Below are 27,370 nucleotides of genomic sequence, written 5' to 3' on the forward strand. Positions count from 1 at the left end.
AGATTTTGGACCTGGAAAACGGAAAGCCTATGTTAGAGGTATGTCAAAAAATTACTGCTAAAATCTGATGTTCTGAATTTTGTCCTACAGCTTGATGACTGCACTCTACAATTGTCTCACAACGGTACCTATCTGGATTTAGAATCCACTCTAGCAGAACAAAGGGATGAGTTGGAAGGCTTCCAGGAGGATGCTGGGTAAGTCAATGTTTGCTAAATTTTGATTAATAAGCATACTTGTCCCGGAAGCATTGAGGTTTTGGGAGCTTTTGTGGTTGACTTGGTGCACTCAGGTCAACGTAGGAACAGAAAATGTAAAATTATTTCCTTAGTAAGCATATGAGCCCCTTCCCCCCCTTCTGTAATTAAGAATTTTTTGACTTCTTCATCTGTGTTCACTTATGCGATCTTCTTTTAGAGAAATGGTACTACAAGAAATCTGTGAGGAAGACTATTGAGACTAGTCTAATCCATATTATTGCTCTTCGGGGTTGGTTAGTTCTGGGAGCTCAGAGGTACCAACCTGTATGATAACAGCCAGAGTAGAAGAATACATTAAAGTTGTGTGCTTTTGAAGTTACAGACTTAATTTCTTTATGCCTTGAAATTTAAGTCCTTATTATATATTCTTGAAGAAAAATCTTGTATTGGCTTTTTTTCCCCACTCTGACTCATGGTGCGTGGTATTTTCTGTGGTGATGGTACTGTTTTTTGATGATCCTTGTCTTGCCTTTTTTTTTTTCTTTCTTGAATTGCTGGCATACATTTGATGCTATAACACAGCTTTCCATAAACTATCTGTGGTGAGAATTGTGAAAACAAAAGGATGTTTTCTGGGCCTTCAGGTGACTGTCTTGCTCAGAATGTAACATGAAGAGACAGTCTAAAGCTATTTTAGCTTTGTTTGTTGCTATATTGGACTGGGTAGTTGTTATTAATTGCATGGGTGCGTTTTGGCATAGACTTGGTGCATGTGAGTAACGTAGCTGTGCCAGAAGGAAATTAACTGCATTCTTAATTGGTCAGGGCTTGTTAACATTAGGAGGTGTAGCCCTTTTACTGTTTCCTCTACCTTTTGTGGTAGCTGTCATGCCTCTGATGAATACAAATACGAATTCTTAAAACTTGAAACTGTGCCTCTGAAGATTATTTTATATGGAGAAGATTTTTAAATAATGTTACAGATGCCTTTCACACATACATGCCCAAAATTGGTTTTTATAACTATTGGAAGACAAAGAAATGGTTCAAAATGAAAGCAGTTACAAAGAATGTTGCTCAACAGATAAGAGTAGCCAATAAAGCTGAACTGAGCATCGCTTCCTATTCAGTAGGAGCGTGAAGTGTAGAAGCTGATCTAGTCATCAGTTTAAAGCAGTTTTTATCACTGCATAAAAGAATGAGAAGTACTTATTCCCTGCTAACTTGATAATAAGTTAAAATCAAGTAAAGATGGACAGTCTTCTGATGGTTGTTTACAATGCTGTAGTAACTTTGTATGCATGAATGAGTTGTCACCTCACATTTCTTTTTCCTTTCCACTGATGTCTCCACGATAATTCTGGTAATTTTAACTCCATTGCCTTTGATACCCCACAGTGTCATCACTGAGCAATTTGGCAAGCCAGAGGCCGGTTGGTGCTTTTCCTGCCAGACTTCTCACTCACAATTGCAGGCAACCTTCCTTCCAGCTTAGTTTTAATTTCTGCTGCCTTTGGGTGTATAAAATCCATGATGTGAACTGTTCCTGAAACACGAGTCTAATTTTGTCTGGGGTGGCTCTCCTAAGGAAGAAAAGACAAACGAGCAATCCATCCCACCCCCCCTAAACCAAACACCCAAAAAAGCAAACAAAAAAACCAAAGCACCTGGACATGTGAAACTGTATCTGGGGACTGCATGACTATGGTATCGATCTGATCTGAAAAATCAGGTAATATTTCTGTGTATTTTGCACGTATGTGCAGGCTGCCTCTTGTGCAACCAACCAGCTGTCAGTTGAGCAATTAATTCTTGCAGTGGTTTGTGCTGCCAGTTCACGTGGAGCGTGCTGGGAGCTCCTCTATTTCTCTGCCAAGAATGGCTAGGAAGGTACGATGCACCTTCATATGCTCAGCTTCATAAAAGCTTGGGATACAAATCATTATTGTATTAGTTTTACTAAAAGGTTCATATGAAACAAAACAGTTTCTGCTGTGTAGCCCTTGCCTTCATCAGTCTTTGCCCTGTTCTCTGAAGTTATCCCTCTAGTAGCTGTGGGTGTATATTCCTACAGTGTGCTTATCAGCAGTGCTGCTTAATGGCATGGGGGTTGTGTTTTAACATAAATTGTTGTGAGACTGAAGAAATTTTAGTTCCATATTCCCCCTCCATGCACACATCTACCCTGTAACTTGCAGGCTGGAGCCTTGAAAACTTAACATTTTGCTTGGCTGCAAGGGGATTCTGCTTACTGAAGTACAAAACCTTGCATTTAGGAGTAATTGGTTAAGGGACAAGCAGGTACTGGTCAGGCAGAATGTGAAGCAAGAGGAAAATTTGACTTGTCAACAGCTTTTCAGGAATGGAGCTGACATTTTAGGGAACCGTGTGCTGAAAGCAAGACTGATTACGGTTCTGTGTAAAAGGTAAGGAGAGCCCTAAGGTGTAAAGCGCAAATTTAGCCCATGAAATGCAGTGAACTTGGTATCTTCAGTACTGGTTAGGCTTCAGCCATGGATTTCTGCATCCCGCTTTTGTCCATGTTTAAAGAGAGTATTCTCTCTGTAATAAAAATAAACAAGGAGGAAAAAAAATAAGAAAAATCGCCAAAATTTCTGAAATCTGTGAGGTAGCTTCCCTGTATGACGCGGTAACTTTGTCACTTCAGACTAAATGCAACTCTTGTGAAACTATCCAGGAAAAAAAAAATGAAAATTAGACATAGGATAGCTGCCATACAAAGTTTCTGGCAGACTAAAATCTGTTTTGGGGACTTGTGGCTCTGATCTTTTGCCCCTGCAGAGACCAAAGCACTGAGCTGGAATACTCCTGAGCCGGAGAGTTGGCTGAGGGCATCTGGGGCTTAGCAGCCTGCTTTCTGCGAGTGACTGGCTGCAGAAACCACTTAGTCTCTTTCTTTCTCTCTGGGTCATTTCAAGGTCCTGCTCTTAATCTTCAAAGCTTTTAATTTTCTGAGATTAGGCTACCTCAGGATCTGCCCCTCTACCATTCCAAGGCTGTTGTGCTCATCAGGGTCACTGAAGCTTGCTGAACTCTGAATGAAGGATTTAGTAGCTGGATATTCGTGGCATTTTTTTTTTGTTTGTTTAAATTTTAGATCCTAAACTCCTATTAAAAATGACCAGAACGTTCTGGAATTAGTTTTCAGCAACTTTTTCCCAAATGTTCCTGTTTGAACTGGCAAAACTGTTAAAATTGATTTTATTTTTATATATATATATTTATTTATTTATTTATTTATTTACATATAAAAATACTTTAAGCACACTGCTAAAATGAGATTTATAAATAAAGAAATAAAGCGTTCAGGAAATACAATTTTACTCTTTTGTTATTGGTGTGGGAGATGGTAGGCATCTCTTTAGGAAGGATGGGATGAACATACTGGAAAAATAGGAAGGATTCCTCTTCAGGAGGAAAGAAAAGGATGGTGGCAGTTCGGCTGGAATCTATTTATGTGAAACTGTAAATAACAGGGATGAGAAGGGCATGCACCTATACATGATTTCGAATGAATCATCTTCACTTGCTGAATACAATGAAAGCATGTTTTTAGTAGTTGCTATCCGCTCCCGGAGAATCTAAACTTCTGTGTAGGGGAGGAGAAAACCCAACCCACAAGCCATCTCCTTTTAGCCTGTAGGGCTAATGGTGAGTGAAATGCAGCCTGGGCCAGGACTGTTTTCCAGCATCCACGGGTCTGTTGCATAGCTGTGGGACTGGGGAGAGCAGGAGCATCTCTGTTGGGGACGGGGAGGATGTACAGCCTGGCCTAGCACTGGGGCTGACCACAGAAATGCTGGCCCCGCAGAAGGTATCAAGGTCAGGAGACAGGTCGATAAGAGCACCTAATAATTTCCTTCCTCTTCAAGCCTGGCATGTATTCATTTCTTGTCAATTATTATTATTCTCACACAAATTGTTTTGTGAATCACTAGTTGTGTGAGGAGGCAACGTGGAGGCAGGCTGAATTGGCTGTCTGCTCCTTTAAGGAGTCTGTGACAGATAATGATCTTCCCCTTTGTTTACTTGCGATTTTGTAGGATGAGCAAGAACTCTCACGAAGTTTGTGTGTTTGTATTAACAATAATTGTCCAAGTTCTCGTTGTGGGCAAGTCTTAACAGACCCTAGTGGTAGCCTACAAGGTAACACAGTCCCGAACCACAGAATACAAAAGCTTCTTCAGACAGCATGCTGCAAGCAATGGGGATTTCCTCAGGGAACACATTCTGAAGGTTTCTATTTAGCAGAAGGATTGTTTTGAAGTACTTCTGACAAATCATTTCACTGTTGATGGTTTTGCATCCCTTTCACGCTCCTTGGCTCAAACCAGTTGTGCTGGGTGAACCCCAGTCCAAGTTGGATTCCCCACACTTTCCCCCTCGATGCTGCTCATTCTGGACTTGATTCAGGATCTGCTGAAGGCAGGGAAGTCTTGCAGGGATCTGTAATATTTTTTTGATGCCTATGTACTGTACTTTTTACCTGATTAGACTTTGCAGTTAACTCAGTTACAGAAATTAAAACTCCTGTTGTGTGTCACTTCTTTTGCATGAGGAAGTTGGGAATGCACTTGAAGGTTGACTTCAGTTTTTGCCTAAGAAAAATGATGTGTCTCATATCTTGAAGCAGTAGTGCAAGCTGGCAGATCATACACTGATATTGTGTTGTTTCGGGCAGAGTATATTTGTGTTGGAAGACTTGACTTCCGACAGCTTTCTCTCCAACTTTGTCATCTTCTCTAATGTTTCTCAGTTCAAATAGCAAGATAAGTTAGAGAGGTGCCTATGTAAGATCGTCATGGTGTTACAAACAGCAGAGACTGGAATAGTTTAGTGTAATGATTTATCTGTGTTATGCAAAATGCACCTGATCACCTGAAGCTTTTGATTTCTGTGATGCCTAGTTATTACTCTGAAATGCTGAATGTGGGGAAAAAAAAGTGATGAATGGTCACAGAAACTTGCACCAAAGGAAATAAGGTTTTCAGGTTAAAACAGCATCAAGAAAACTTATTCATATTGAGATGGATTGAATTGTTTGAAGTGGATGTGTACCTAGAGCAGGTGGGGTGTGGAAGTCTCATGTTCTGTTTAAGGTATTTGTATCTTGTGTAACATCCCTTGTCCTTATCCACTGCGCAGATGCAAGGAGTGCAGAGGCTCAGAAATCCAGAGGAACGTGCTGCTGCGTGGGGCTAAGTGGCAAAGTACCCAAAGGACTGTGTTGTCCTGGCCCTGCTAGGTCCTGAACAGCCTGCTGTGCTGAAGGATTTCCATAAATGTGACCCCTCTGCTGTTTCTCCTGTTCTTTGGTTAGGGTCTAGATCTATTTGCGCTGTCGTATAGCTGAGAGGTTATGGTAAGCCTTGGAAAGCTCATGACTTTCTATAGGGCAGCAGTATTCCAGTCTATAACGCATCAGATGAAGATGTTGAATTGCATTTTGAAGTGAATGATTAGCCAAAACTTTTCTGTTGCAAAAGAAATGGTTATAAAGCTTTCAGGTTTCTAATTAAATAGTTTTTCTGGATGGATAGGTTGCAGATTTTTTGCTTCCCTCCCTCCCAAAGCTGGAGAGAAGTAGTTGTTCCTACATGTGTTCACAACTTCAAGTAGCTTTTAAAATTCTTTATGTTCTTTTAGTCCTAAAAGCATTTGTTTGTTTATTTAAAAAAAATAAATTGAAACTTATATTCAGGCGGAACTGTAGAAATTAATTTCCATAATTGCCTTGCAATATTCCTTGACAACAAAATGAAATAAATCTCAGGATTTCAGGTTCCATCTGCTTTCCCTGCATCAGAACAGTAGGCAAGCCCTAAAAATGCTCTGCAGTCTGTTTTTTGGTGTGAGTTTGTTTGTTTGTTTGTTTGTTTATTTATTTATTTATTTATTTATTTATTGGGGGTGAGGAGGTGACTTTTATAGCTTGGGGTTGTCAGTAGCTGTGTCCTGCTTTGCCCTAGATTTTACTCACAGCCCTGCTATAGAGGGAATCGTCTACATCTGTATTGGATATTTTGGAAACGCTTAAAGATCTACTCTTTTGTTGTGATCATCACTGGCAAATGAACGTACTGAGCTTTTCAAAATCATTTACACTGCAAAATGTATTGTGGAAATATTGTGCTTAGCTGTCTCTCAGCATGTTGCGTGCTGTATGCGGTGCCAAACCAACAGATGTGTGAATGACTCTTACAGCTTTCCCGAGGACAATGCTTCTTAACATAAAGTCTAATTTGGCATTCAGGTTTGCACATGCAAATATCTGAGGAGCCCAATGTTTTAAGGTGGAAACTTAGAGAAAAACAAGTATAGAAACAACTGTTGCCAGTTATTTTATTTAAAATATATATATATATATTTTTTTAACATTGGAGCTCCCCAGCAGCTGCATTTGCACTTTGCCACCCTCACTGACGAAGAGGTCACAAAGTGAGCCGCTCCTAAGGCATGGAAATGTATTGCTTTTCACTTTGCGAGGAGGAGATCCCTTCCCTTCTGCATAAACAGATCATTGATAGGGCTGCCAGGAAGAGCTGTAGGGCTGCTCAGAGCCCGACTCCTCTTGGGAGGAGAAGGATCAACGTGAGGGTCCAAACCTTGAACAACAGCCCGCAGGAAAATGTTGCACACCCGCTGTCTGCTGTTGCAAGTTTCACACTGGTGTGGAGTTGCCCAGAGCACACAAGCAGCCAGGCGAGCTTCTGCTGGGTAATTAGTAAAAGCTGTGAACTTGCTACACTTCCTATTCCGTAGCAACTGTTCGTGTGCTTGCTCTCACCCTGTGGTAAGTACAAAGTGGGTTTGTATAAGCAAGTTTACACTCCTGTTTATCCCACGGGAATTCATCTGCCCGTGTACTTGGTGTGTGGGTTTTGTTTGCTTATTTGCTTTCCCACTGGCTAAACTAAGGCAATAATAATCCACTTCTGATTTAATAAATAAATAAAAGAATCTCCGGTTTATCCTGCAGCGAGGAACTAACAGCTCAAACCACAGCAAATCCGGGAGTAGCCCAGGCTCTCCTGTAATGAAGCCGTGGAACTAGTGACCTATGCCAGGGGTTAAGAACATAAACAAGCACAGCAAATATTAATTTGCTTTTTCATGTTTATTGCTCAGTAATTATGCTTGCTAGCAAAAGCATTGGTGGCCCAGCAATAAATGCAAAGCCTATTTCAGAAGTGGGATTAATATATGGAGAAACAAGATTTGGCTTGAGGGCAAAACGCAGTTTAAGATGTCAAATTATGAAGCAGCCTTTGCCAAATATGAAATAGAAAAGTTCCAAAAAAACAGGAAGAAAACCTGAGGAAGTATACTGGTCAATTTGAAGTAGAACCTGTACATGTACTCATATGTGTGTCTCCTACTGCAAGGTAGGACAGCCTTAAAATAGTTGTTGCTGAGTCTGGTTAAACTGCTCACATTCTGAGAGCGTGTAGCTGGCTGATTAGGTCAGTAGGACATCTCTTCGACGTGTGCTTTCTGTCACCTTGGGAAATCTCATCTTCAGGATGTTATTTTTTTTAGTATCATCAATTAAACTGGAAAAATTGCAGAAGCTAGGGCTTCTTCCTCAAGGTATTAGAGCATGATTTCTAGTAGAAGGGAAAAGTTTGTGTAAAAATCATTAAAGCTACATTTTTCCAAGCTCATTTTTGATTACTTTAATTATGAAAAGAGTAGAGCTGTGTTTAGTACTGTAAGTTGGGTAAGTTAGTAGGGGTCTTTGTGCGAATGAAAATTACGGTGTGGGTGCCCGCTGCAGTTGCAGGACAGCAGCAGTTTTTCTAATGAGCTCAATCTGTCATTTTGTTCTCCTGGAAGCAAAGCTGAGTCCCACAGCGTGACTGGAAGTACCGGAGGAGCTCTGCCTGAAGAGGTGGAAGTGCCACGTCATGGCAGCAGTGGGAGATCTGTTTCACTTTCTTCCTTGCCCCTTAGTCCCAAGGTTTGTGGCTGATCAGTAGCATAGGATCATAGAATCATTCAGGTTGGAAAAGACCTCTAAGATCATCTAGTTCAACCTTTAACCTAGTACTGAAGTCCACCACTAAACCATGCTACTAAGTTGTACACCTGCACGTTTTTTTTTTTTTGAGGACCTCCAGGTGTGGTAACTCAATCGCTTCCCTGGGCAGCCTGTACCAATGCTGCGCAACCCTTTCATTAAAGACGTTTCTAATATCCCTTTTCAAAAGTCCTGATTATTTTAAGGCATCTGTTGCTTCAAGTGAAAATCCAAATGTAACATGAATGTCAAAGTGCAGGTGACACCAATACTACACAACCAGAAATTACCCAGTCTAAAGTTGCCTGTGAGGAATGTGTAGCCAGTTTGACAGTTACTGACAGCAATGGGAAATATATAACTTAAGGCTGGAAAAGCACTGGTCAAGTGATGTTATCTCTGCAGATGAATACTGTGCGTAGTTGACAAGAAGTGAGGAAACAAGCTTTCCTTTTTTTAACCCAGAGGCAGTGTTATCATTGCAATAGCGCTTCTAATCCAAATCTCCTTATTTTTTGCCATTTCATAAAGTCTGTGTTTTCTTCATGCAAAAATAAAGATGCAACTTTAACTGAAAATGACAACAGTGTTTCACAAAATGACAGAATAAACTTACTTCTGAAACAAGTGTATATGGGTTGAGATTTTGATCAGCTTTTGGGGAGGGAAGGGACACAAAACTTTGTACGTGAGTAAGGACAGCTCTTGAAAAATGGTCACTGTCAGACTGTGAAAGCAGCAGACAACCCTTAAGAATTTCAGGGGCCTTTAGAAGATTATCGTTTTACTGTGTGGAAAATGAGGCATTGGAAACAGAGAAATGACCATCATGATGATTCAGAAAGCAGGGGGAAGGGAGCTGAGACACAGATTCTCATATTCCAGCTCCTGAAGTTTGCCTGCACAGAAACTACTGAAAAGAACAAATGAAACAGATGTGTGTGTGTCCTCCCCCCCCCCCCATTAGGCTTGCTACATTTTCATAGCGTATGAAAGTGATTCACTCTTTGTTGGCAAAAATCATTGCTTTGTGGTAAAGTACACAGAAGACTTTATCAACATTTACTCAGAATACATTAGTAAGAATAATTATGCACTATTAATGTAGATCATGAGACATACTTGGTGAATCCCTTGAAGGTTTTACTTGACCCTTTTTGATGTTTCTCATCTTCTTCCCCCTTCTGTTTCCATCCAATTTCTTTTCCATTTTAAGAGGAAAAGAAAGGAGAACTCTGCCCCATTACTGTTGTTCTTGGGAGGAGCAGGTGGGAGTAAAGACCGTGACCTTGCAGTGGCAATCTGTGCATAGTCCTCCCTGCCACAGTTATACAGGCACTCACAAATTGCTCCCTGCATGGTGTATAGGTTGTTAGTAGGCAATGAGGCAGCTAGTTGTTATATTCATGTTGGAAAATACAGAACATAATAATATTGGAATAATCTCTAGGGAAAAAGTGCATGAGTTTCAGCATACTTTGTTCCATTGCATACTGTTGTTTTCGCTGATTAGTCTGCAGCATTTTGCCTGCTTAGTCCTCTTTCTGGGAATATGCTGTAGGAGTTATTTCTACCTGTACTGGTAAAGTTTTAGGGTGTGTTTTTTATTTTTATTTTATTTTTTTTAATAAAGAATGAATTATCATCTGACTAGTCTCTGCCTACTTTTATCCATTTGAATGGGTTTTGCTTTAGTCCATGTGTTATTGTCTAGCAATGCTCTGAATAAAAGTTCTGTGAAATGATTAGATGACTTGCAAGAGTATTGCAAGAACAGGATGCAGACACATTATGACTTCAGTCTAAGTTTTTTTTGGTGGAAAAACTGAGGTAAGATTGGAAAGTCTACTGAAATCATTTAAAGATGAATTTGTGTGTTTGCCTCTAACTATTTCTTGTACCAGAAAGAGCTACTATTGCTGTCATCCATTTGTAGTGCACTTGGAGGTAAATTTTAGCATCCGAGACTCTTTTTTTCTTAGTGTTTAACACGCTCCTGACCCCTTTGTTTCTATTATTTAATGAGAATGTGACAATTAAATGGTCAGATAGTAAAACAAACAAAACCCTCAAAGGTTATTTGTTTGGTTATGACTTTATGATGACTTTCAGAGAGATTCTTAATTCCTCTCTCCTTGCACATGCATGCTCTTGGCTTTTACACAGCATTTTTTTTTTTTAAGTATCAGATTATTATTATTTTTTTTTTTTTTTGCATTTCTTCAATCTACAACTAAACGGGGAAGCATATCATATTGAAACTGCACTCAAACCATATCTTAGTGGCTTTGAAATCAAAGCCCAGGATTTATACTGTCTGATTAATGACAGATTAAGAAACACTTTTCTTATTGTGTACGATCTGGCTTGCATATCTTTTTTCAGGGAAAACCTGATAGACTTGAGTGCTTGAACTCTTGCAAAAATTCCATCTCTACACACACAACAAGGAATAGTTTGTTTTCCTCTGATTGGGAATAACTTAAACTATGAAGCAACTGAGTGTGAGGTAATACCCCATTGCAGCAGCATTTTTCACTGTCTGAAAGGTGTGTGTAAGTGAAGATGGACGTGTATAGGTGCTGAAACGAAGACGTGAAAACCAGCTGCATTGTAAAAATACCATGCTTTAGGGAAGGCCCGTTGCCATGCATTTGCTTCTGGTGGCATGCTATTGACCAGGCTCTGCTCTGAGGAGGCAGTGGCTCGTTCTTGAGCTTAGGGATTGCTGTTGGATGCTGTTCTCATTAAGCTACTCCTCTTGAAAAACCTGGATGTGATTACTGGGGGGAGGTTGATGGTACACCAGGAAACCTGAGTGCTGTGAGAGGCTGTAAGAAAACGCAAAGCACGTGTTCTGCATGTGTGCTCTGAAAACTTTCCGCTAAAGAGCTGCATCTGTGTTAGATAGGTTTTCATAACATTTGGATCGTTACGTCAGGCAGTAGTAGATGCAGAGCTGTTATATGGGAAGTTGTCAGGTTGGGCTGGCTTTATGTGCTGGCCAAATCCGCAAACATTTCTAGTGCTTACTATGAACTGGTAGATGTACGCAGGTACTAAGTTGAGGTTAGTTTTCAATCCAGCCTGATGCTCTCCTTGGGGTGAAGGGGCAACAGCTGAAGTGTTAGTTAACCTCAATTTGGTAACTTGCTGTCTGCTTTGTTAGTGGTCATGAAAGATGGTGGAAATAACATTTCAGAGAGGCTTGGGCTAGTTATGTGGATGCCTGGCTTATCTAATACTGTCTGGTTCACAGCTGGCCTTGCTGTGAGGGATTTACTGACACTGAGCTTGTATAACAATGGGGAAGACAGTGTAATAGCAAAGACAGTTCAATAGCAATAACGAATCTGACATCAATGTAGATCTTAGCAGAATCTGAGATCATCACATGATGTAAAATTTGCCTACTCTAATATTGGTCTTAAGGTTATAAATACTTCTTGGCACTTCCTTAACATTAAAACAAACAACACCAACAAACAAACCCAAAGTCATTCTAAGACAGCTGCAAGCCTTATAAGCCCTAGGTAAGAGTAGAAGTGTAGTCTTTATGACATGCATAGGTTTTGTTTTAAATAAATCAAACCTGTTTACTTGAAATAATTTCTTCCCCCATATATTTCTGAATCCTTTTTGTTTTTAGCCCAACTGCTCTGTTATGCTGTGGAAATTAGTTGGCCTGCTCCTAGGCAATAATCTATGAAACTAAGTAAGATGAGCTTTATATTGATGGCTGTCTAAGCCAAATTTTGGAGATTTTCTTTGTTATGTAAAGGGTGAGGGTGGGAGGAATTCAAATGTCTTTATTTTTAAAAGAAAGATCTGAAACTGCTGTCCTTCACACTTGGTCTGTGTAATTATTAGCGCTCTTATTAAATGAAGAAATGCATGTAAAGAACATCTCCATAAGATTTTTTTCTTGTTTTCAGATAGAAATATAAGCTGTTTTTTTTCTTTCTAAAATCACGTGCAGGATACTAGGAAATACGACTTTACACTGGGGGAATTCAGGTGTTGCTGCCCTGGATTGGCAGCTTACCATCCCGCTGGCTTGGTGTGGTGGAAGGTAAACAATGGCTTTATACAAATCGAATCAATCTTCCCCGTGCAGGAGTTGAAATCTCATATTTAATGCTACCGTATTGTTACTTAATTTACAGAAACCTGATGCCAGTTTTCATGCACAATAGTTAACGCGACCAAAGGCTGGTTTGGTTCTCTATCCTCTGCCTTTATTTACTGTGGGTTGGTGGCACTTTCTGGAAAAAGGATCGAGTTCCCTTCATCCGTCTCAGAGCCACAGCATGGCAGAGGCTGGCAGGGCCCTCTGGAGGCTGCCTGCTCCAGCAGGGACACCCAGAGCAGGCCGCCCAGGCCTGGATGGCGTCCAGGTGGGTTTTGAAGATCGTCAGGGACGGAGACTCCACAGCCCCTCAGGGCAACCTGTGCCAGCGCTTTGCCACCCTCACAGTACAGGAGCTTTTCCTCATGTTCCTAGGGGACTTCCTCTGTCTCAGTTTGCCTCTAGTCCTGTTGCTGGACACCACTGAAGAGTCTGGGCCCGTCATCTTGACTCCCTCCCCTCGGATATTTATGTACATTGATAAGATCCCCTCTCAGTCTTCTCTTCTCCAGGCCTTTGATTTTGGTCGGGCGGCCTACACATAACATAAAGCATTGTGGACACTAATAGGAATAACATTGCAAGTGAGCTTTGCTTTGGTTTCAGATCAGTGGGTAGAGTTTTGGTGTAATCATGAGAGGATTGTACAAGAAAAGCTTGAATTCAACTGCATTGAGAGCAAGTTTTTAAATTCTGACTTGTATTGCATGTAACTTTCTTGTCCCTTAATAGGGTGTTGCAGTGGATTTACTGCCTGTGCTGGAAAATTCAGCCTAAGCTACAGCTAGAGCCTCTTGCTCAGTGTAAAGGAATGGCAGGAAGGACTCCTCTCTGTTTCTCTCACATTGTTTTGTTCCTGGCTCTATCTAATTCCTAGGATCTCCTTCCTACTCTACTGTCTCAACATCCATCTTGAGAATTGTGTAACTTCTTTTATCATCACCTTCTTTCATACTGAGTTTCTCTCAAGTCTTGAGTGACTTCCCCAATGTTTCTGGAGAAAGAAATTTCTGAAACAAAAAAAAAAAAAAAAGATTTTGAGCAATAATGGTTGTTTTGTGCTTTATTTTGAAATGTACGTGGTCAACTGGTTTCCTCCTCCCCCTTTTTTATTAAGCTTTTAGTAAAATGAATTACAAGCCAGGAAATGAAGCTGATACAGACTTAGTGCATTTAAATAGATAATTTTCCTTGCTCAAAGAAACATGCGTTGAAGCTTATGAATAGCCTCTGAGTAGTTCTGTCAAGGTCAATGGGCTCACTCATGCATTTGAAGCTGTGTGTGTAAGGAGCAATCTAATTGCACAGCTGCCTTGGGACCTTACCATGAGATGTTGTCTTTGAGGATGGGTACTTCAGCTTGCCAACAGCTTTGAATCTTGAGAGCAGATGAAGCAGCTAGCTGTTCTGCTGATGGCATGCTGCATTTATCTGTTCTTTCCTTGTCTTGTAACTGGATGGATACAGCTGCAGCTTGGCAGTCAGGGGCATCTTCATGAAGGAGAGCATCTAACCCAAGGAGCTTAGCAAAATTATTTCCAATTTACAGAGGTTTCAGTGATACGAAGAACTGTGGTGCCCTTGAAGGTAAGACTGGCCAGGATAAGTCAGGCTAAGCAAATCCATCAAGGAAGGGCAGGCGAAAAGAAGCATTTCTCTGCACTGAATCTGGTGCTGGGGAGGGCAGGGGATGGAGTAAAGGGCAAGGTGGCGGTGTAAGGTTGTTTTGGCAAAAGTGCTCAAGAGTCCTGGGTGCCCTTCCTGTCAAAGAAAACAGAAAATCAAGGAAACCATGAGGGAAGGGTGGGGAAATTAAATAAACAAAGAAAACCACCACCACCTGGAACAAAACATTAATCTTTTCTTTCCATAAAAGATTTCTTCCTTTTATCTCAAGTAATGGGGGGTGAGTAGAATACTGCCATCTTCGGATGAGTTATTAAATATACCATAGTACAAATACGGCGAGTCTTGTTCAGGTGAACTTGAAACATCAGCAAGTGATGGTAGCACTAACATCTTTTTCTACTGTGTCAAAGATTCCTGTAGTACTTCGTGAATTAAATATTCCCCAGGTGTCCTGGCATCCTTGTTGAGAGGGACAGCTGGGAGCAATTCACAGGACGTGAAGCCCAGCAAAGCACAGTGTCCAGTTGAAGCAGCAGGAGGAGTTTAGGTAGGCAGGGAGTCAGTCCTAACGCTGGAATTGCTCCAGGAAAGCTTCAAGTCTAGACTGCAGACCATTTTTGTGGGGGAAGAGCAGCAGCATTAAGGCAACTTAGATACTTTTCTTGCTTTGTCCTTGCAGAACAATTAAAGTCTGATTTGATTTAAAGTTTGATTTTTTTTACTTTTATTTTTTAACCTAATTAGAGAAAAAGGTTGCCATTTGGAAACTAGAACCAAGTCATTTATTAGCAGGTACATAATTTCATATTAACCACTTCATAAATTGTTTATTATGCTTATTTTTCTCATCTCCTTTTGATAGTGATGTTTTTCTGAAAGTATCTGTCACTACTTTACCAACATGGTTTCCCTGCAGAGTTTTCTAGCAGGTAGTATAAAGCATGCTATTTTCTTGTTGAAAGTAATGAAAAATATTTTTATTCCTCATAACAACTATGGACAGAAAGCTGAAATACAGTAAGGTGGGGAAGAACCTTTGTTTTCTGGAAAACGATGGTTTTGTTCTGATTAAGTTATCCAGTGGGAAATTTTGCTGGATGTCCATGCAAAAGATTGAGCCCTGAAATTTCCCAGCAGAATCATGAAGCATGACTGAGGCTCCAGTATCCTGGTCATCCTCATGGACATCTTCTGGACTTTCTCTAACAGGTCCATGCCCTTCTTATGCTGGGGGCCCCAGAGCTGAACTCAGGGCTCCAGTTGGGGTCTAATAAGAGCAGGACAGGGGGGAGAATCACTTCCCTTGCCTTGTTGGCCGCGCTGCTTTTGGTGCAGCCCAGGATATATTGTAGGGACTTCAATGACAGATCAGGGTATGTGAGCAGAATTATGAAAGTTTAAGCAACTTCTACCTTGACCTTGCATTTTCTTTTCACATCTGACTCTAGCTTTGAAGTATTTATGTGAAAATTAAAATGTGCAGTCATCACTTGATACTTCTTTAATATAAATCTCTAGAGAATCTTTTTGTTGAGTTGACCTTGGACTAGCTGCTAGGTGCACCCCTAGCTGCAATCCCCTCCTGAACAAGACAGGGAGAAAACAAGATGGAAAAACTCTGGGATAACGACTGGGAGATTACTTACCAATAACTATAAGGGCAAAACAGACTTGACTTATGGAAAAGTAATTTATTGTCAATTAAAGTACAGTTGGATGGTAAGAAACAAAGAGAAAAGCCACAACACTATCCCTCATCCTTTTTTTTTTTTTTTTTTTTTCCCCAAGCTCAGCTAAACTCCTTCATTCCTAACTCCTCTATCTCCTGCCTATGTCTTCATATATTTTTCTTTTCTTCTACTTTTCAGGAGGGGCAAGAAGCACAGTATAATTTTGAGGACCCAGCTGTCAGTGAGAGTCCATGCCTGCATCGGTAAGTGAAGTTCCACATGCCTAAAAAAAGAGAAAAAAAAAAATAGACAAAATGGATCCCTTTGAAGCACATCTAGGGAATATGAATCAGGCTTGCTGTGTTGAGGATTGTAGGCCAGTACATCTATTTCCTTGTTGTGTTTGTTGCTCTGTAAAATTGTTACTGGTTACATTATCCTTTAGTGATGTTAAACATCTCAGAGAAGTATAGCACTTGAAAGTGAAGTGTGATGGTTGGAGATGCTTTGGAGAAGAATTTTGGATTATTTGTCTTGCTGCTGCCTTCGTATGTGCCTAAAGAAGATGGTGTTCTGAACTGAGAAGGAAATCTGAGGTATTGTTGGCTCACAGCAGCTACAGCATTTTAATAGCGTGTAATATTTACTGCTTCACGTCTTTCAGATCTTGGCTACTTACTGTCATTATCGCAGTGCTGGTTTCTTGGAAGTACCCTGGTTAAAACAGTGCTGTCACGAGGAAAAGTCTGAATTAATAAAGTGTGTCACAAGAGCTTTAAGACTGCCTGTGTGGAAGCAGACGTGCTGTCACAGAGCTCATGTTCTCTGCTGTTCTACAGACCAGCGTGTTTCACTGAGTGCTGTTGGCAGAGCTCATGCTCATGTTTGGGTAATGTTAAGAGAGATATTAGAGATGTCTGGTTTAAAATCAAATCCTTTATCTGCATGCCACAGTTGCTTGATTTGTTTTCAGTTTTTCTGTAGTAGATTCAACACCCTAACTTGTTTACCTCGTGGATGGATTTGCTTGAAGAGATCACAGCTGAAGCATTAGAACATAGACACCTTCCTTAATAAAAGAAGAATAACAAAGTTTGTGTTACATCCACAGTGCTGTTGCTGTTGGAGGGTTCATTCAGGCTTTAAGTACATCTAAACTTCTTTCCCCTGCCCCCAGGACGTGTTATGAAATGGCTTTTATGGGAATTTGAACTGAGTCTAAGCAACCTACAGAATTCCTCAAATACCTACCATTGAGAGCAAACTTGAGGCTGCATCATGCAGGAACGGATTCCCAATTACTACTGTTGTTGGAGAACTACAGCAGAGCAAGCCTGTGTGTTAAATATTGGAGGAGAAACAGAGATAGTGCAGAGTCTGGGCTGATTTTATAAATATGAATGAAATTATGAACAGCTTGGGGAAGCTTGTTTTTGTTGGGTCTGTGGATATCTTCAGCAAATACAGACCAGTGCAGCGTGAGAAGATGCTGTATGATTCCTGCATTGACATTTTATAAAACACTTTTAATGTAAAATCTATAATTTTCCCAAATTTCAGGAACTGTTGCCAGCTTCTCTGTGTGGCTACTTGGTTTTGATCTGTTTGCGATCAAGCTTAGTGCAGGCAATTAGGCATATTACTGGGCGTGTATTGTCATTGCTCTTGTGTGGAAGCGTGCTCCTTTGTCAGGTGCTGCTGTGCTCTGGCAGCAGCGATGCAGTCAGTGCTCTGAGTACAGAGGAAGCCAGGCTGCAAAACTCGAGTCCAGATTTTAGCATCCTAGAACTGAGGTGTGTTTGGATGTGGGTTTTTGGCACGGGTCAGTACAGGCATAAAAGCCAAATGCAAGATCTGGTTCTAATTTCCAGCCCCCCTCCTGAAGTTTAGATTTTCAGTGTAAGTATTTGTTTCAGCCCATGGTTTGTTGTAATGCAGTTTCTATTCTCTCCTTTTTCATTTTGATGTATTAAATGTACCTTATTTTTTCAGAATGTGTTCATTTGAAGCAGTCAGGAACCCTCTGCAGTTCTTAATAGTGGCATTGTGTGATAAACTGTGTCTGCCAGTCAAACTTGTCACAGGACAGGAGGGTTGTTTCTCTGTCAGTGGTTGCTTTCCTTCATCCTGCATGTACTTTCACGTCAGCTGCCTGTTAGGTCTCTTCTGTTTCAGAAGTGTTAGGTTTTGAGGTTAAAAAATGCGTTACGTATTTGGAGCAGAAGCCAGGAGATACAGCAACCTGAGATACTGTTACGTGGCATAAAAACATCTTGCTTTGACTATTTTCTTTCATTCCTACCTGCCTGTTGTTAGAATTACGATTGTCTTCGCGTTATCCCTGGAAAGCATTGTGGTTAGAAATGTTTCTGACTATGCAAAGTCAACACCAGCTAGCCAGGGCTGCCTTCTGAGGAGTCTTGGCTTGTTCTGTAGTGCCCTTGCCTCAGAGCCATCCTTGCACTGAAGGTTTGTAAATCACTTTAAAGGGCCAAGCAGTGTACAGAAATAGCTTCCATGTCATAAATTCTCCCATTGGGAAGCTGCACCAACATCTTCTTCTCTCCAATATGTTATACTTTTAATTGTGGGAAATGCACAGCTGTTTATGTTCAGATGTCCAAGTAAGGTTTTCCAGCATTAGTGGCTTCAGTTCTCCAGGGGATTCAATGGGCCTTAGTGTCAGGATGTATTGACTACAGGCCAGTATTTTTTAAGACTTAGGAAGCTTTAGTAAACCCCAAGTCAAATGTGGTGGTGTGTTTTTGTTTGTTTTGTGATTGTTTTTATTATTATTATTATTATTATTATTATTATTATTATTATTATTATTATTATTATTATTATTTTAGCAGGGCAGGGAATGAATAAATAACCTGTGTGTGGAAACTGAGAGGGAGAAGTGTTCTCTGCTCTGTTGCATACCAGTCACTCCAAAACATCTCACCTCAGTTTAATGCATTGGTATATATATTATTTTCTCTCAAATTGAGTTCTTGTCATGTGCTTAGACTAAAGGACTTTCAGCATCAAGGAGCAAATTTTCATTTAAATATAGCTCTGTTTATTTTCCCATTTTTGGCTTGATCCTGATTAAAATGTCAGTACTAATTAAAAGATAATTTCAAATATGAAAGCGAGGGTTTTTTTTTTTTTTGTACTAACTGGTGTATTTACAATGTTCTTTTGTAGGAAAAGATCTGCTGAAACCAGTTTTGCTCATAGAATCTAGATAACTGAAAATTACAGAGGTATTCTTGCACCTGTTGATGTTAAGGGTACTTAGTGGAGGAAGATCAATTATTAAATTTTACAATGTCAATTGTTTTTTTCCCCAAATATGTCAAATTTAGCCTTTTATTTCAATTAGATTTATTGTGACTTAATACCCTGTGGGAAAAGTCTTTCTGGTATTTTTGGCAGCCATGTGACTTTCCTTTTTTATATTTAGTTGTGCCTTACCATAAATTTCATTTGTATACATTTAACAACTACAGGGCTTCAGATGAAGCCCTGATTAAGTCCGATGTAAATGAAGGATGTAGCTCTGAAGTGGGAACCCCAGCAGGGCCAAAAACTTTTGCCCTTAAAACTAAATGGAAGACTTTAGTCAGAGTGACTCTGACAGGGAGGTTTTAATGCTGCTGTGGAGTTTGAGCTCTGCTTTTCTTGGGCTTGGTGCCTTCGCTGCGTGGCTGTTTGGACAGCTCTGTTTGCTTCAGCTGCTGCTTCCTTCGTGCTTTGTGGGCCTGTTGGTTGCTTCTTAGTAGTTTCCTCTCAAAATCCTGGGTAGTCTGAGGGAAAAGGCACCGTTTGCTATTGTGTTCCTGTGTGCTGTACCTAGCCCAGGAGTCCTGTGTCCTCTTTTAAAAAGGTTAGGTTTGGGACTGAATCCTTAGGAGTGTTACGCTCAATATTGTGAACGAGCTTGGGCACACCCATGACAATAGCTTAGAATGCTTCTGCCAAAAAAAAAAAAGTGAGATTTAGGTGTTAATACAATGTAATACAAGAAAAATTCTAATATTGATGGTATATGTAGTTCTGGATACATGTATTGGCCTGGGATTGGCCAGAGTTATGTAGCTTGGAGGAACAGAAAATGTTGCAAGGTGTATTAAACGTTACTTCTCCTTTACATCAGTCCATTATTAAAAATGGAATACAAAACAAAACGACCTTGGTTGGTTACTTTTTTTTTTTTTCATTATAAAATTACACTTTAGGATTGTTACAGCCTCGTCCTGCATTTATGTAAAGTCTTGCTTTCATCTGCTGCTAAACGAGAAACACCAGTGTGCGTAGATACTTGAGTATTAAGTTTGTAGCTTGAACCAGGTAGGTCCTTACACAGCGTACAAGTCTATGACTGCAAGGGTCTTGTTAAAATGTGTAATCTAGCTTCATTATTAGTCATCATAACTGTTTTATAAGCCCATTCTCTTGGCTTTTGCACATAGGCAGCTCCAGATTTACTGGAGCTTAGTGGATCTACAGCGTGCCTGCCCTTCCCCATCCTTCCACGAGTGCTGAGCCGTGGATTGCTCCCAAGTATGTGATGTAACGTTGGCCGTGCAGCACCGCAGCTGTTTCTAGCCCCTGTTATTAGGGCATCTGCTTTATCTAGCCATGTTAGCACCAATATTAATCTTTTTCACGCAGATCTTTGGGCTGCCTTTTTGACATCATCTTGCTCTTGATACCTCTTATGAAACCTGGCCATAAATATCTTTGAGCTGTTTTTGTTCTGCTGTACCTGAGGGAAGCTACAAGCTAGCTGTAACTACAGGGCTAGTGCAAGCCAGCTGTTTTTATTTGTCCTTTCATGGCTGAAATATGCATCTAGTCCTCTTTTCCATGTACAGTTTTCCCTTCTGTTTCCCATTACGTGGACTTGTTGTATGTATTAGGGCAGATATGATTAGGGCCTGCAACTATTTACGCATACATTGAACCTTTGGTATGACCTTTTGCTCCAAGTGCTTGAGCTGCAAGTCCCTTCCCGGTGGAACCGCGTGCTTTCCTGGAGACAAAATTGAGGCTCGAGTCAATAACTGCATCTGGCACTTTGCTGCAGGGACGTAAAGGTACATAGAGATGGAAAAAAACATGCTTTGTCTTTTTGTGAATATAGTATGGAAGAGTTGAAAAGACAGCGTGGTTCTGGTTAAAACATGAAACCATGTTGTATCTCCTTCTCAGAGGGCAGAGTTAAGCTTGTGCCTACAGCCCATGTCATTGGTACTTTATCACTTCAGATGCTTCTCCCTCCAAACCTCATTATCACATTGCATTTGTCTGGCACATCCACGTTTGCAGTGTGCTGAGGGCTGGAGTGGAGTTCTCAAAGCTATGGAGACTGTGAATGAAGCTCCTGTAGTTAATGCTTCAAAACTTTCTGCTGTCTCTCTTTGTTTTTCTTTTTCTTAAAAGGAATAGCTTATTGAATTTAAAATAAACAGCTTTCTTGTGCACGACTGTCCAAAACACGCTACCAGGAAGAGTCTAATTAAAAAGTTTTCCTAAAGGAAGCTTAGATGTGGCATTAGGTCTTCCCTTTGAGCTCTTCATTTGGGCCAGCTTGATTTATATACTCAAGTCTCAAGAAAAGAGGTACTTTGGGTTGTTTGAAGGGCATTTTATGGTTTTCTGTTCAGCGTTAGGCACTCCTAATAGAAAACATTTTCTGCTGGGGAGAGAGAACATGTGGAGAGCATTAGCAGTTCAGCAAAACGTGCAACCGATTCGGATTTAATTTAAGGGGAACAAAAGAGGTGCCTTGAGAGTTTGTCGGAAGCGCTGTGGTTTTCAGTTCTGCGCGCTGCTGGTAACAGAGAGGTGAGTAGAAATTGCTTTATCAAATACGTTCTTAGCATAATTGGGACGGAGGAGATGGTGATTAATGGGTTTAATAGTGCTACGTAGGGATCCCACGTGCATTACAGATTTGCAATCATGATACGCTTCCTATGATTCTTGCTGTTACTTGCTAAAAGTCCTGGCTTAAATGAAGATAATAAACAACATGTTTATTAGATGTAAACTGACATCACACAAATTGAAAAAATGTGAAAAATGATGCTGGAGTTCAGAGCCTTTTTTTTTTTTTTTTGAGTTATTTTTTTTTAATGGTATGATATGAGTTCTACTTAGGACAGTGCAGACAGTATTGGGGCCTGCTTCCAGATGTGGTTGGAGATACGATTGGTTCAGCTTTTTTTTTTCCAACTTGAGTGAATCATGAAATAGCTGCAAAGGCTATGATAAAAATACCTTTTTGAGCTTTTTAGGCTTATTTAAATTTGCTTCACCGAGAATGTGGGACACAGATGCTTTAAGTGAAATCCCATGGTCTCCGGATCAGATTGCTTTGCAAAAAGTTATCCATATAGATAACTTACGGTGTTACTCTTCAAAATGTCCACCTCTTTAAACTGAAATATTACTTATGTTGTACTCCTAGTGCATGGTTATAGTCAGCCTCCTTTGTCGGATCAACCTCAGCTCTTCCTCATAACCTGTTATTTGCCTGCCTGTGTTGGTTCTATATGATTTCAGACAGTGTTTGAGACAAAGCAGGGAGCTTTCCAGGAATTGTCTCTGGATTTCACGTAAATTGCAATTCTTAAAGTAGGCTTTGCAGCAAAAGTAACCAAGAAGCCGTAGAGCAGATAAAGCCTCTGTGAGCAGTGGGCTGTTGCTTTAGAGCGCTGAATTCCTGTTATAAAAGGGCTTGTTCCAGTTTTGAAAGGACCGCTGTGGAGCGTGCAGTGGGATGCTTTTCTTGTCTTGGGAGGCTTTGTGTTACAATGTGGAAGCTTATCTGACTTGACTTGCACCTTGAAAGTGCTGCAGAGAGTGAGTGAGATGTCTTTGAATGGGGATATCCTCTTTATGACTTCTTTTAAAGATGAAGTGTGATGCTTTGTTTCCCCCCTTTTCCCTGATACAAGCCAATTTAGACTTGTTCAAAATGTGTATGTATCTGAAACGAGTTATAAAGTGCCATGTTATTGGTAAGTGGATTTTTTTTAAAGTTGATTTTTTTTTTTTTTTTCATGCAGTCTACCCACACTTCCTTCTGAAGATTAACAGATTCTACCAAAATACAGCGTTGGTCTTATTTTGTGTATGTAACCACCTGCATGGTGTTTGGAAAGTACTGCACCTGTGCTAATGAATTCAATTTCATGAAAGAAAAGGAGGATTAAATTATCAAATTAATGTGAAACTTCATCTCGGGTGACCCAGGTGGGACAGCTGGGGGTCTCTCATCCCCTGGGCAGTGTGAAGGGGAAGAGGTGCTCGTAGCTGTCCTGCTAAGATGGGGATCTACAGAAATCATTACTGCTGTATAGCTGCTAGACGTGAATGTGGCAAGCTTGGTTTTACTACTTCTTAACAGTCCCCAGATTTTCAAGGAGGTATCCTAAATTTCATTAGATATAGGAGTTTGTGTAGTTCTCTCAAAAGAAAAATAGCAAAAAAAAGTTTCTTATAACCTCTTAGTTGCATCAGTAGCTCTAGTTAGTTTTCATATAGTTTCCCTCCAGCTGTTTGTGTTTCCTACCTCATAACCTCTGTATTGAAAGGCAAAGCAGCTCTCTTTGTCTTTTGGTGTATTGAAGACAGCTGAACTAATCTTGCTGCAGACTGAAGCACAGCACGTTCAAGCCCCTAACTAGGAAAAAAAGGTTAAGTTCATGTTATATATCTTCATTCTCTTCCAACCATAACGCTAATTTATTTGGAGTGATTTGTTTTCTGCCTCTATCTAAACCTGTTCCATCAGAGCATATAAACCAAATGAATTTGGTTCAGATTAGTTATCTTGGGAAAGTACACAACTCAGGCCTATTTTAAGCTTTGCCCTGCAAAACTTGTTAGAAATGAATCAATAAAAGAAAATTAAGCACTTAAAATTATGGAAGAGAAATTAGGAACTGCTACTTAAACGCTGTGGGTTTGGAATAGGAAATGTTGGTAAATCTTTTGGCTGTCGTTCTCACTCCTGCTGCTGATTTCATCCTTGATTATAGGGAAGGTGGAGGGACGCTGCTTTTGCTCATGTGCAATTAAGGTAAATGCAGCTCCTACCTCGCTCAGATGTTGTTAGATGCATGGGTGGAATTGGCTTTGGTTTGCTAGTTGTCTCTAATCATGTATGCTGAAGAGGCTATTAATATTAAATACGTTTTTTGTCTACTAGCTTTGATGTATAGAAGAGTGTTATTCTTCACCTCAGGTTGCCCAGAGGGGTTGTGGAGCCTCCCTCCTTGGTGGTCTCCAAAAACCACCTGGATGTGGTCCTGGGCACCCTGCTCTGGGTGTCCCTGCTGGAGCAGGGGGTCGGACCAGGTGGCCTCCAGAGGGCCCTGCCAACCTCAACCATGCTGTGAGTCTGTCTTGTTCAGCTGTAGATTTTAGCTCTTGGTTTGCTAAAATTTTGGGAGTTGTGTGGTGATTCTGGAAGCGTCTGTAGTGCAAGCTGTGTCTCTTCCACAAGTTTTTGGGTAAAGAAAGAAGTGGATTAGGGATGATTATTTTTGTACAGCATACTTCTACTATAATGTAAGTGCAGAAGTATTGTTAGTCCATAAAGTACGAGTTGTGCTACTATGGAAAGGAGGTATCAGTCTGTTGAGAGTGAATCCATCACATGGAGGGCTTTGGAGTGGGAGTCCTGGAAGGGTTTTGGTGTAAGGAAACTTTGCGTATCCTCTTTAGTACTAACAAAATACTAAGCCTCTCAAAATACAAAACCTCTGCATGCCTAGAGAATGTATGGGCTATTTTTTCCCCAGTAAATTGCAGAGGGAGATCCTCTGCAAGAAATAGGGAAACATTTCATGTGTGTATTCTCTCTGTATGATTTTTTTTTTTTTTTTCAGGCACTACATGTCTGATTTCAGCTTTCTGGTGGATGGTTTTGTTCTGTTACTTGACTGGCATGCACCACAGAGGAATGCATGCTCAGTTATGCTTTATGGGGTTTTATTTTTTACTAGCTTAAATAAGATAATGTATGTATACCATTGAAACACAGGGTCACACAATCATACATCTGTTTCAGTCTGCTTGTCTTTAAGACATCAAGCAAAATGGTCACTCGTGCCTCAAACTCATGCAATTTTCTAACTTTTCGTGAGCTTACTGCGAAGCCAAGTATATGGATTGCTTCTTTTTCAGTCTGTGCAGTGACAAGTCAGTTAAGTTTTGTTATCATCTCAAGATCTTATAGCGGGTGGTGTTGTGATATAACATACATCTGGTTTCATAAGATAGTCACACTAATTTTTAATCCAGTTTACTATGAAATGTAATGCTAAATGCACTAATAATTCAACAGGTAAGATACAGTTGCTCAGGTATCTGTATTGCTGCTGGATTGCATGTTACTCAAGTTTTCGTTGTGCAATTCAAGTAATGTTTGCTGTTCTTTTATTGCCTTTAGCTATCCTATTCTTCTCTCATTTATATCTTTTGATCTTTTTCATGTGCAGCTGCTTTTATTTCTGTATAAGTGAAGATGATTTAATTTGTAAATTGGACGCATATCAACTTCTTTTTTTCTTGAAAGAAATATCCCAAGGACTACGGAGCTTGATTTAGAATAGGTGGCACAGCTCCCTGGTGTAACGTGTTGCCTTCTGTAAGACTTGCAAGTGACTATATCTGCTCTTATTCAAGAAAAAACATGTACTATTGTGCACAGTATTGCTATGGTGCCTTCAGAAGCATTTAGATAAAATGGTCATCTCAGTTCCAGAATATGCCACAAGCAGATGTCATGATCACTGAGGTTGTCACTATGGTTTTGTACCTGTATGAGTCTGATGAAGTTAAGGACACTGTATCTCCATCTGGAAATGGGAGGGGTGTATGGGATTTTTGGAGTATTTCATTGGCAGTATGGTAAACAATACAAAACGTAATGTAGATAATTTCCTTTGTTTCACAGCTTTTGATATTTTCTGTTGTTACTCTGTTAGCTGCCCTTTCCTATATTTTAACAGTGATAACATCTCAGTTAAATTTTTCTTTTCCCTATGCAAGTTTCAATAAAATAAATAAATAAATCAGGCTCCAAAGAGGTAAAATTGCAACTTCTTAATTTAAAACCGAAGCAGAAGTTACTGTGGTTGGCCAGCATGCTATTGTAAGTGGTGGGATGTCACAAGCCATGTCAATTCATGTTTAGCAGGTCGAGATGAGCCTGGTATGTATGGAATTATAGCTCGGGTTTCTTTTAACCTTTCAGGCATAAAATATTTAGCTCTGGTCTTACTATTAAATCGTGAAGAGGAGTGCATGAAGTTGACTTGTTGATATGCTGAGGAGGGACATGTAACTGTTGGATGTGTTCCTTGCTTCTGCAGTCCAAATTTAGGTTCACTGGCTGTTTAGGAGCCTGCTCAACGTCAAATGCCACTGGAGAGATTTGCTTGCTGCCTGGCCTCATTTGTGACACGGACAGGTGAGAGTGTGGAAAGCTCCTTGGCATATTGGGCACGGGAGGAGGCCTGGGGTCTACTCACTGTGCCCCAGGGCCAGGGTTTACAGCTCAGCCCTTGCCTGGCTGCAGAGCTTGTTCTGCATAAGAAAACATGGGCATGTCTGGCATCATACGTAACAGTATCCTGAAAATCTTTGGGTACAACCCTCAGAAGGGAGTATAGTATCATCATCCATTGCTCATTTGTGTTCATTAATTTCTGATACATTACAAATATTTCAGATCTAGAAAGATTAGGTGAGGAAATAAAATCCTCCTTACATCTTTGCCTGGACAGCCAGATAATAAATACAATAGTATTTCTAGGGGCTGTGTGCTCTGGGAGATGGCAGTAAAACCCATGCTTGGAAGAGCTCCGTAAAGCCTGGGCATGTGTATGCATTGCATCATGTTTCAAAGGTTCATACGAGGGGTGAGTATAGTGCACGAGCAGCCACGCATACCCTAGATCATTTGCTGCGGGGTGCCCTTGTAGCTGTCCCTCTGTCTCCTGGGGTTTCTCTCCGAGGTTAGTGGTCTGCGCATTGCTGTCGCTGTGGTCATGCTGTTTCACGACGTGTACCTGTGCTGTGGGTGTTGTGTGGCTTAACCAGCAGCTGTTTTCTGTTCTGTGCTCCTTCGTCAACGTGCTGTCATTCAAGTATCTTGTGTATTTCCAGCCACCCTCTGAGACTGCTGGTCAGGGAGGCAGGAGGTATAAGCAATCCAAACACAGAGGTACCCAAACAGCCCCTAAGTTTCTCTGTAGTGAAAATGGGAGGGGAGGGCCCATGCTACACAGAACAAGAATTTTTGTAATTGCATCTGCTTTATGGAGACTGAAAACCCTTATTTCTTATTTTTATACTACTTTTATTTAGAAAAACAACAGAAACAAGCCAAGACCACCACCAACAAAACACTATGGACTTAGTTCCTTCCTCTTCTCCTTGTTGCAGGAAGGACGTAGGAGCCTTGCAAGCCTAATCCAGCTGACAGGGAGCTTCAAGTCAGGGGCCTTTGTTTTTCTCCATATAGCTTGAGTTGCTCCTAGCTGTGGTGTGTGTCTGAGAATAGCTTCTAGGTGAAGCTTTAGTGCTGTATCATTGCCATGCTGTCTTCTTGTCAGCCTCCCAGTCACTCCAGACATGCAGCCTGGCGTCTGTGTTACCCTCTAGGCTCCCTCTGTCATCGGTGAACAGAGTT

General features: G+C 40.6%; 1 protein-coding gene across 9 annotated transcripts in view; it reads left to right on the forward strand.

The window, feature by feature from the left end:
• The window catches only part of FHOD3 (formin homology 2 domain containing 3), a 394,706-nt gene that overhangs the window by 35,147 nt on the left and 332,189 nt on the right, over positions 1-27,370 (forward strand). For all 9 annotated transcript variants that reach the window (XM_084510276.1, XM_084510270.1, XM_084510271.1 and 6 more), the window contains exons 2-3: positions 91-197; positions 15,868-15,932. In XM_084510276.1, the coding sequence (XP_084366402.1) occupies positions 91-197; positions 15,868-15,932 (172 nt within the window). The remainder of the gene's footprint in view (positions 1-90; positions 198-15,867; positions 15,933-27,370) is intronic.

The sequence above is a fragment of the Aythya ferina genome, assembly GCF_964211825.1.
Source record: "Aythya ferina genome assembly, chromosome: 2".
In the NCBI taxonomy this organism is placed as follows: Eukaryota; Metazoa; Chordata; class Aves; order Anseriformes; family Anatidae; genus Aythya; species Aythya ferina.